The sequence below is a fragment of the Peromyscus maniculatus genome, chromosome 7, assembly GCF_049852395.1.
Source record: "Peromyscus maniculatus bairdii isolate BWxNUB_F1_BW_parent chromosome 7, HU_Pman_BW_mat_3.1, whole genome shotgun sequence".
NCBI lineage: Eukaryota > Metazoa > Chordata > Mammalia > Rodentia > Cricetidae > Peromyscus > Peromyscus maniculatus.
Window position 1 is genome coordinate 28,752,499 of NC_134858.1, and position 11,159 is coordinate 28,763,657.

At 38.6% G+C, this 11,159-nt stretch overlaps 1 protein-coding gene across 10 annotated transcripts in view; it reads left to right on the forward strand.

Moving 5' to 3' along the window:
• Zbtb44 (zinc finger and BTB domain containing 44) overlaps positions 1-8,378 on the forward strand; it is a 60,059-nt gene extending 51,681 nt beyond the window's left edge. For 7 of the 10 annotated variants that reach the window (XM_006976559.4, XM_006976557.4, XM_006976560.4 and 4 more), the window contains one exon: positions 1,496-3,035. In XM_006976559.4, coding sequence (XP_006976621.1) covers positions 1,496-1,778 — 283 coding nt within the window. In that variant the 3' untranslated portion in view covers positions 1,779-3,035. Of the gene's footprint in view, positions 1-1,495 lie in introns of all 10 variants that reach the window. The other 3 variants (XM_006976561.4, XM_076575918.1, XM_076575919.1) reach the window with 1 other exon arrangement.
• The last annotated feature ends 2,781 nt before the right edge of the window (positions 8,379-11,159 follow it).

The following is an 11,159-nucleotide window of genomic DNA, read 5'->3' on the forward strand; positions in this document are numbered from 1 at the left end:
TCTTCCAGAGGTCCTGAGTTCAATTCCCAGCAATCACATGGTGGCTCACAACCATCCAAAATGAGATCTGATGTCCTCTTCTGGCCTGCAGGCATACATACAGGCAGAACACTGTATACATAATAAATAAATAAATTTAAAAAAAAAAAAAAATATCATTTATCAATAAAAACATTGTTGAACTGTTACCAGGGATATAATTAGATCCAGTAAGTCTCCTGTTTATCTAAGTCCTCCTGTAGATAAAAAAAACTCTATTATGTGTGGTTTTTAATACTTGCTAGGAATTCTACCTCTGTAGAAACCCTTAGTTTCTCAAATATAGAAATCCTTCTAACTTAAAGTTTTTAATTAACCTTCATTTTTTAAATCTTTTCAGTTGCAAATTATTCATGAATAGATTTAGTTTTTCCCTTCTGATGAGCATTTATTTTATTTAATCACTTCTAATTCTAAATGTGTAGTTACTGTTACTAAAGCAAGATTATACACTTACTAAACACAGTTGTTTAGAAATAAAATAGTCCAGTTTCACTACTCCCATATAATATAGAGCCCTGTATCTTATACTACTCTTGTCTAATCCATGAAGACTTTTTAGGAAATATAGCACAAGACATTAGAAATTGCTTTGCAGACAAACATTTTATTAATACTGCATGCTCAAATTATTAAGTGGCCACCTCAAATTGACAGGTCTAGTATAATATCCTCTTAAGTTCAGCAATGAAAATTTTTGTTTTTTTTGTCTTGTTTTTCCAGACAGGGTTTCTTTCTGTAGTCCTGGCTGTTCTAGAACTAACTCTGTAGAACAGGCTGGCCTCAAACTTAGAGAAATCCACCTGCCTCTGCCTCCTGAGTGCTGGGATTAAAGGCATGCACCACCACTGCCCAGCACAGCAATGAAAGTTTAAAGTATCTGACTTATTTTACAATAAGAGATTCTTTCCAAATTCTTATTAAAAGGTAATTTATTATTGTTTCCATATACTAAATCTACTAGCAAAGTGAACACTGTTTTCTCCATCTTTTGACTTCACATAGTAGAATATATGTAAGGTCATCTATGCATAAGGACTTAGCTCCTTAGCTAACATACATTCAGTTGGTAATATAAAGGTAGGTTTATATATACCTTGTACTCAGTGAGTATTCCAACAAAGGTTAAGCATTTACATTAGTCTCATGATTGTTGCTTTAGTGAAATGCCACTTACATACATATATACAGACTCCTGTATGTAGATTCAGAAAGACCATTGATGTGTCCAGAGAACCATTGGAAGTGATCATTAATCCTTTTTATTGCTCATAGGGAGCTGGGATGCACTTTGCTTTCTACTGAATGACTTCAGTTCATATTCAGGAAAATTATTTATTAATAGCTTCATTGAAGAATTAGTGAAACCAAAAGTCCCAATCTTGTTTTATAAATGACATTTCTTTATTTTAGTTTGAAAATTAATTCTGTATTTTATCCTTTGCCTTTCGTTTAGTGATTTCTTAGTGCCGGACTACTTAAACCAGGAGCAAGAAGAGACTCTTGTTCAGTATGATCTTGGAGAACATACTTTTGAAAGCAACTCTTCTGTTCAAATGCCTGTGATTTCACAGGTCTCCTCAACCCAGAATTGTGAAAGCTCTTTCCCCTTGGGGTCTCTTGGTGGGCTTGCAGAAAAGGAGGAGGAAATGCAAGAGCAACCAAAGACCAGTGCTCATGCTGAGGCTCCCAGAGAAGACCCCCCTAAGTCAGAGCTGGCTTCTATAACTGTCGAGTAATTCTGTGATTTGGCCTCCTTGGTTTTGGTTTTTGGAAAGTGCCTGTGCTTGGTCTTATATGTTTAAATTTAATTTTTCAAACAAAGACGAGTTCCCTTTGTAAGCCCTAAAATTGGAGGGTTGCTTTGTTTTGATTTTTTCATAGCTGAGAGATTGCTTCTGTATGTATACAATAAGGTAACATTGAAACAGAACATAAACTCTAAGACTTAAGGAAAAGCAGCTGATTTCAAACGTGGCAGTTCTTCCTCCCAATGTTAAAGGTAGGCAGCAGCAGATACAGAAGAAAGCAGGTTGTTGTTGACCTTCCTGAGATGAGAGGGCTCATTGGAAGTTTCTAAACAGAATTTGACAATGCCTAAGTAAATGTTTACTCCTAGATGCAGGGTGTTATAAACCCTGTAGTTTTGGAAGTATTTATGGTAATTTTTTTCAAATGAAGGTAAATAACTTTTGAAATCCAGCATATTCTTTTTTTAAGCCATTATGAATTTTCATGGTGGAAAATTGGTATCGGGCAGGCATTTCCTGTACCTTTAGTACCACTCCAAAGGCCAAGAGGTATGACTGAGAGGAGTCAGGCATGGAGTAGCCAGGGTGCAGAAGGAGGTATGTATACCCCAGCTTTATAGGAATTGTTTCAATACTGTTTTTCTTACTAGAATGAATGTTTACCTGGCCTTTGAATGGTGATACCTGACTAACTAGGACATTGCCCAGATTAAGTGTCCTCTTGTCCCATCAACAGTACTTTCACTTGCATATACTATTGTGCTGCCATATAAAAGAAAAATATTGAAGATATTCTATATTTTATATATAGGTTTATGTATTGTTGGGGATGTTTATGCTGTACTGTTTTGGACAAAATAAAAGAATTCTGTTTTGAGGCTACATTCTTAACCCAATTAAGATTGTTTACAAGATCACATATGACAACAGTACATTGTCCTTATTCTAAAATATTTTGAGGTATTGCCAAGTTTGTTAAAAGCTGTTATAGTTTTCACGGGATGTAAGCAATAATGTGAAAGATAAAAGGTTGTAAATGATCATCTGTGACTCAGAAATTGGGGGAGGGACGTGTTATAAAGATTAAAATCTAAAAACTTTGCTACTCAAATGATGAAATTTATATAGTACTCTAGATTGGGATATACTTTTTTAAATCTGGTGCCATCAAAGCCTCTTTGGTCTGAAATATTCATGAGTCCGTGAATAATAAACTTTTGAGTAATTTTTCTCTATAGAAAATCACCCTAAGGTTCATCATTATGATTGCTCCTGATGGGGTTAAAAAATAGAAACAACATATGTTTTTTGTTTGACTTTGAATACTTTCTTCTGTTTTGTGACAGGATCATATGTAGCCCAGGCTGGTCCAGAACTTACGATCCCCTTGCTAGCATGATATAGACACATGTCACCACACCCAGATCAAACTATAGTTCTTAGTCAGAAACATGATCTGAATTTTATTCCAATGCCAGACCTTACTTTTTACATTATAGTAACTTGTTTCTTTCAAGTTTATTAATTCTACAATTTAATTTCTCTCTTTCCCTGTCTCTCTTTGTGCATATTCTCCTACCTTATTTGTACTTTTTTCTTAATCTCAGTATTGAGAATTGAACCGGAGACCTTACCCATTATTTGCACATGGTCATTCACTGAGATACAACCCTAGCCTTTATTTCCAGTTCTTCATCTGACTCAGGAGCTCATTTGCTCCCCAGCATAAGTATATGACTTTCAGAAAAATCAACTAGGAAAGTTAGTAATTTTTATTTTAATGTCATATATGATCTTTTAAAACTGTGCCTACTAATAAAGGAATTCTAAAACTCATATTAGAATCCTATTTTAAGTATGGTAAGGACTAGGTTAAATTATGATCAGGAATTATGGTTTTGGTTCCAAGTTTTGTTTTCTTTTTATTCTGTTAAGAGTCAGAAAAAAAGAAAAGGAAGAAAGAAATAAGAATCAATCAGAGATGAACTGTTGAAGAATTCTTTTCAGATTCCTGGGTTGAAAGTGTTTCGGTCTACCCTATCTTGAGAATTGTTGAGTTAGGACGTCCCTGGCATCGCCCTGTGAAGGACACTCCTCACTGGATTTTCATTGCTGATGACAAATCTTGTAGCCAACCTTTATGAGATTTGAATATACCATGCAAACACATATGGTTAGTTGCCCACTGCCCAAATCTTTTTTATAAAGGTGCCTGACCAGTGTTTAATATAAAGTGATACGAAGGCCTTTTTCTGTTCCATTAAGACTCTACATTTGTGAGGACATTTGTCTATGAGCCTGTTATAGGAAACACAGCTGCAAGAGATAATTGTATATATAGTAACATTTAAGGTTTATTTAAAGTTGATATAAGAGAGGAATGCCTAGATGTATACTTTTCACCAGAATATATGGAAAAAATTGTGAAGAGGTGAAGCCGGTCACGATCCCTTCCATAGAAGCCACCAGGGTAGCTAAACAGAAAAGCATCCTTTATTAACGGATGCCTATCTTTTGTAAGGCCTAAGGGTAACTTTGTGATATTTAAAGGGCTTAACTTTTAGAATGCAGGATAAATTACTTTCTAAAAAGCTAAGCATTTTATACAAGAAAAGCTTTTGTTTTCAGTTTTTTCCCAACTACCAAACAGAAAGGATGTGCTTTAGAAAGAAGGTTTTTGCCGTGATATTGGGTCCAGCTGCTCTTGTCACACTTTATATTTCCAAATTCTGGCCTTGGGAGCTTTGCATCAGAGATTGTACTGACACAAGGACAAAGGTGTCAATGCTTTCACTTTGTGCATTTAAAGTCTTTAGTATTGCTGTCCACAGGGGTGTTCCAATGACTTTCTCTTAATCGACCATTTTAAATAATCCCAATTTTTATTTCCAGTAACTGCAATTCATTATATTACTAGGTCATGTTTTGGTTTTTTTTTTTGTGTGTGTGTAGGGGGGGGTTGGTTTTAAGTTCACAATTTTGTTAAAACAAAATGAACTAAAATGTCTAAGTGGCCTCATTTTGGTCTTAGTTTGAACATTCTAACACCCTTAAATAGGTTCCATGTGAAGATATATGCCCTTTGTTATTAAAGACCAACAAACAAAAAATAGTTGTATTTTGTTAAAATGTTTTACAAAGTAGAGTAAAGGGGTCAGTGCCTCTGATGTGCTGAGACATTGGTAACTCAATTACTGTCTAAACTGCTGAGCCAGACTCTCCTGTTCTAGAAACTCATCCCGTTCCTTTGGAAGCTCTGTTAAGTCTTTCACTCCTTTCAAAAAAACAAAACAAAACAAAACAAAAAACCTCCTACTTTATTCTCTTAATCTAATAGGAGCCACTTAGGCAGTTAGTGGTGTCTGTATAGGTTTTCAGAATCAGCTTTAGTCTGTTAGCTTTGAATTTCCTATAAGGTACATTACCATACAATGTTACGGTAGATGGCAATTCTCTACTAGTATCACAGAGAATTGTTTCTTAGGATGACGAATGAACAGTCCTGATACTTTAACTCAAGAGATTTTGATTCGTGGAGTAATGACCAGGCAGATTGGAAACTTCCAATGGTACTGCATCACTCACCTGCCAAAAGGGCCTTAAAACTCCGAAATACACAGCTAAGTGACAGAATGATTTCTGAGTTCTTAACCAGGGGAGGGGAAGGAATTAGGGAAGCTCACACATGGAGAGCAGGTGGGGGAGGAAAATGGGCTTTCACGGTAAGTTGTTGACATCGGATGCTTTTTCTATTTTGATGGTTACGGAGAGGATATGTAGAAGCCAGGAAGCAGTGGAACAGAGGTGAGGAAGCAGAGACTTTATTGTCACTAACCCCGGGTGTTAAGTGAGGTCATCAAAATTAATACTTTAATTTTTGTTTATGCTAGTATTTATCTCTCAGTGTCATTTTTGACATAATGTGGTGACATGGAATATTTTTATTTGAAAAATCCTCACAAAACGATTTGCCAAAATGGTAGTGGTTCAGATAACAGTGAAGTAGAAATGAGCCAGTCCTCATACAGGCTGGGAACAGGCTATGGGTATCGCATTCTGGATTACACATAGATTAAGGTTTTTGCTGTGGCCCGGAAGAGTTGAACTGTGAACAGAATGGTAACCAGCTACCACCAGGAGCTGCACTTCTTACTTGTTAGTTTGTACTAAAGTGATAAGTTAGATGTTTCCCCTATATCATAATTCTATTTTTATAATAGAAAAAGATAGTTCCATGACTTTGGAAATAGTTGCTATAGCGATTTGAGACAGTGTGTTGGAACCTTGGCTTTGGCAGATCCGAGCAGCAGTGAGCCTTCCCTTGTTTCTGTGACTAAGACCCAGGCCAGCGCCAGTGGACACAGGCTTCCTGTGCACATAAATTTACAAAGAACTTAGTTCAGACCATAATTGAAAACATTAAAGTTAATGTTTTTATTCATTGAAAATTGAAATAAAAAATTAAGGAAAAACGTTTAAAACTCAGTTTTTTATTTGATTTTAGTGCCTAGCTTATAAAGTCAAATCCTTGATTTCTTTCTCTTTTAAGTTAACCAGTTATTAAGTTACGTTATTAAGCCTAAAGCCCAGGGCTCAGTTGTGATGACTTACTGGTAAAACCACCGATAATCATCTGAGGAGCTATAGTGTCATGACTTTACCAAACTCCTTTGTTTTCTCACATGCCAGTTTGACTATACCTAGAGCTTGAAAACTCATCCTGGCAGTGAATGTTGGTTACCACATTGCATCAGCCGCTAAGGAGTCAGCCTCCTGTACCAGGGGAGGTGTTGTGTCTTTTCTGTGACAAGTGTGTGAGTATGCTGTCTCTGGGATTAGGTAGCAGTTTTCAGCTGACAGATGTCATGGAAGGTCTCTCCTACTGAAGGTACTTTGATTTGGAAAGTTGCACTGCTTTTCTGCTCCCTGGAGTAACTGGCATCGGGTATTTAGAAGTGAGATCGTAAAATTTGTTGTTTTACTTATACAAAATGATGGCTTCTGATGCTTGTTTTTGAGGTATTGTTTAAAGAAATAGCAGTCCTTGATTGGTTAGAATTTGGTTTTGACCCAAGTTCCAATGATGTATTAGTTTGCTGATACAGGTGTGTCCTGTTGCATCAGCTAGATATTGCCTGCCTCTTTGTTAGGCACCCTTGTGGCACCTTATGTTCAACCTGAAGGATGGTATGTGGCCTCTTTGTGCCTCTGCTGTCTTCAAAAGCCATTTTATAAAAATCTTAGGTAGCCTATTTTAATATTTAAATATATATATTTGTGAAAGATACTTTTAGAACAGACCTTTTTTTTAACATTAAAATTCCCGTATTCCCATTTTTAAGAGTAAACTAAAGCTTTTCCAGGCTTAGGAAGTATGTTTTTTCAGAGCTGTAATAAGAAAGTCAGATTGAGGTGAGAAACCGGAAAGTTCAGTGATAGGGAAAAGATGTCTGCTGAGGGGAGACAAATTTAAAAGTAAAAATTGCTTTGACGGAACATGAATTTTTAAAATAAAATTGTGGGTTTTGTTTCTGTAATTTCATATTTGCTGCTACAGTAGCTCACTATTTTACAGGGCTAATATATAAATCTGGCTCCATTTAAAAACTGGGGTCTTTTCTGATAGAAGCAGCTTAGAAAGAGACTGCACCAGCCTGCCAGACAGTGGCAGGTGTCCGTGTAGCTGATGCATGCTTTAATATTTGCCTGTCGCTGGCAGCCCGGAGGTCAGGAAAGCTTCCTACCCTGCCAGCTAGAGCAGTGCAGCTCTTGGGGAACTGGCATCTGTGAAACAGGCCAAAGAGGGGACTTGTGAAGAGAAACTGTGAATGGAGTTAGACGAATGGGTGATTCCGTGTCCTCTGCCCCTCTCCCAGAACAGTAATCTCTCTCCACTGTGCCGTCCCCAGTTCACCAGCTCTGTACCAGTCATCATCGTCATCGCATTCAAGTATAGCTTTACTTGGTGACAGTGGCCATAGCTAAAGTACTTGGCATGTTTGACTTCCTACAATAACAAAATGGTCTTAAAATTTGTTTTGTTTGATTTCCTTAAAAAATGTATACAGTGTCATAACTTCACATTTTATATACTAGTATCTGACTATTAGTATTTTACAGAAACCATGGTTCTTGGTGACTACATATATATATATATTTTTGTGACTTTTTTGTAAACTAAGTGCCGTTTCAACGTTACAATCATTTTTAGAGTTATTGTAATCAATGTGAATATCATGTTTTTTCAAATCTGTTCTGAGCCTAGTGTTTGCTTTGTGAACATACGTGTATTGTATATATTCTGTATAGTTAATACTGTACTGAAATATTAGCTTGTTTGATATGAGAAAAGTATGTATTGAGTACCTTTTTGCTAGCCTGATTGCTTAATCTTTTTTAAAAAAGATTTAAAAAAAATTTTTTTAAATCTTTAAACTGGCCTTTATTACATGGTCACAAATAAAGTTGCAGTTAGAAGGGATGGACAGGGAAAAATTAGTCTTGAGTGTCTTTGGATAGAAACATGAGACTAAGATTTGTTTTTTGTTTTTCCTCATTAAAATAACTTACTGGTGTTTTATGAAATAAGTTTTTCTGCTGTTGTCATTGACTGTTGGCTAGAAGGAGGAACTGATTATTGAGTGTGTGCAGCCTAGAGGCTGTTATAGTGAACAGCGTCTGTCGGTGCTCCAGAGTACAGACCCTATCACACCAGGCTCAGGCGGGAAACAAAGAGGGCAGTTGGGGAAGCCATCAGGTCTGGGAGCTAGGAGCCAGCATCCTGGATAAAGCTACTCACTGGATGGTGGGTTGCCTCTGATTTTATTTTATTTTATTTTATTTTATTTTATTTTATTTTATTTTATTTTATTTTATTTTATTTTTGGTTTTTCGAGACAGGGTTTCTCTGTATAGCTTTGCACCTTTCCTGGAACTCACTTGGTAGCCCAGGCTGGCCTCGAACTCACAGAGATCCGCCTGGCTCTGCCTCCCAAGTGCTGGGACTAAAGGCATGCGCCACCACCGCCCGGCTGCCTCTGATTTTTTTTTCTGAAATTATTTCCTATTAATATATATTTAATATTGACTAGATAGAGACACATTGCTGCCATTTCAGTGATGACTGATGAATGGGGTCAAGACAGGTGGGAAATGGGAAAGCAGCTCATTGCAGAAGTAGTGTGCCTGTGCACGCATAAAAGGGGCCACAGAAGAAAAGACTGTTCAACTCAGTCAGCCAGGGTCATTTTAGTCAGCTGGGTCCAGAGACAAAGGCAGGTTTTAAGAAGTGCCTTGGTAGTGGGCATCTTTAACAAGTTTATCCAATGTCTAAGGTCAGCAAACTGGTTCCTTGTCATCCTGAGCCATAAATGATAGGGCAGAGGTAAGATTCAAAATAATACCAAAAGCAATAACCAAAGATACCTCTTCTAAATTGGTTAGGATAAAATTAATAACTTGAGCCTTCTCTGTTATGAACAAGAACGTTTATTCTAAGAAGTAAACAGAGAAAGCAAATTATAAACATACTAAATTTTAAAGGAGGGGGGTGTACATAAATATCTATCCTCAGAATTTAATGTGATTTTTTTTTATATCAATAAACTTCACAGACGTGAGAACAGAGGTAGGTGTGTAATCTGGAAGCACTCCTGGACAAGAAGAGCTGCTCTTGCGGCCACTCCTGTTCCCTTCAGTTCTGATCAGCGTGCTTAAAGTATTTGTACTTCATAAATAGGAACAGATCATTGCAGAGGCCATGAGCAGAGTTGGCAGAATTTCCACGCAGGAACCCCCATTTGTCAGTCCCTGCCTAATTTTTCCCATGGTCATGGCTTTAGCTGCCTTTCCGCACCCCACCCCACCCCCACCCCCAGACAGGGTTTCTCTGTGTAGCTTTGGAGCCTGTCCTGGAACTCACTCTGTAGCCCAGGCTGGCCTCAAACTCAGAGATCCGTGTGCCTCTGCCTCCCGAGTGCTGGGATTAAAGGTGTGTCACCACCGCCTGGCTTAGCTGCTTTTTTACACGTAAAAATTACTAGCAGTGTACAGCAGGCAGGCTCTAAGAGAACACTGCATTCTAGCAATAGAAGAAGAAAAAAGTCACCATCTCCTCATACAAGGAACAGACCCTTCTCTGCCACCTTTGTATTTACACCCCACTCCAGAGTTTCCCTTCTGTTTCTGTTAGAAGCATTAACTTCCTTTCCAGCGTCGCCGGCTGTTTGGGAGACTTTAGTGTACTACCTTTACAGTATGACGTGGTACCTTTGGCTTTCTCCTCAGGCCCCGATCCTAGGTCCTTTTGCTGGATTTACTGGAAGTCATTTACTGAATGAGTAAGTCTCATTTACCAGAGAACTTGAAAACTTGGGCAGGATCAATACCCCGCCCATGTCCATGCACCGCTGGTATGCAGCCAGCCTCATGAGTCATCTAGAGATCATCCATTGGAAAGTTGCTGTAGGACACAACCAAATAAAGAGCCCAGACTCTGGATTAAATTGGGGGCAAAGGCAGAAATGCTCTCTCGATGACCCATACATATATACACAGTAGGATCCAGCAGTAGAACTCTGTTTTACTGCAGGCTGGCCCTGAACTCACTGTAACGTAGATTGGCCTTTAATCCTTAGGACATCTGCTCTTGGCCTGGTCAGCGGTATCTCGAACTTTCTATAACTCCGTGTGTGTAGTTTCCCTCCTGCTCTCGAATGGGACTTCCTTCCATTAACAGAATGTTCGGTATTTTCATTACTTGTCATAAGACAACCGCCCTGCTCACCTACGGGCTGTGGGCCCTTGGCTGACTGGATGAACCCTTGATCTTTTGGAGGCAGTGGCTTCAGAAATAAAGAATTAAGAAAAAAAAGACTAGAGGAACACCCTGACTGATGGGACAAGGAAGAGTGTGGGGAGGAGCCAGCACTTCAGTGGGCTCTTGAGAAAAGGGTTCGTATAGACGAAGAAGGGAGAGTGCTCCAGGTTGAGGGCTGAGAGTGCAAGGTAATTGGCTGGACTTGGTGGCAGTCCTGAATGAGAGGAGTAGAGGATTGTGTTAAAAGCTGGGCAGGGGCCAATGAGGAGCTCCCTGCCAGAATCCCAGCACCTAGGAGCAGGAGGAGTCAGGGCTGGCCTGAAGAATAGAACTGTGTTTGGTAGGAAAACTGATAACATTAACTGAGCAAAGGCCAGGGTCAGAACTCTGTGGAAAGGTTAAGAACAAGATCTGAGAGAAGACAGGCTTCAGTGAGTCCCTCGGAGTTCAACTTAGAACCTAACAGAAGGTGAGAGAAGAGCTGCCAGAGAAGCAGCAGGTTAGGGGGTGGCTGAAAAGTGGGCTTCAGCATGAGTGCAAGTCTGGTCCCT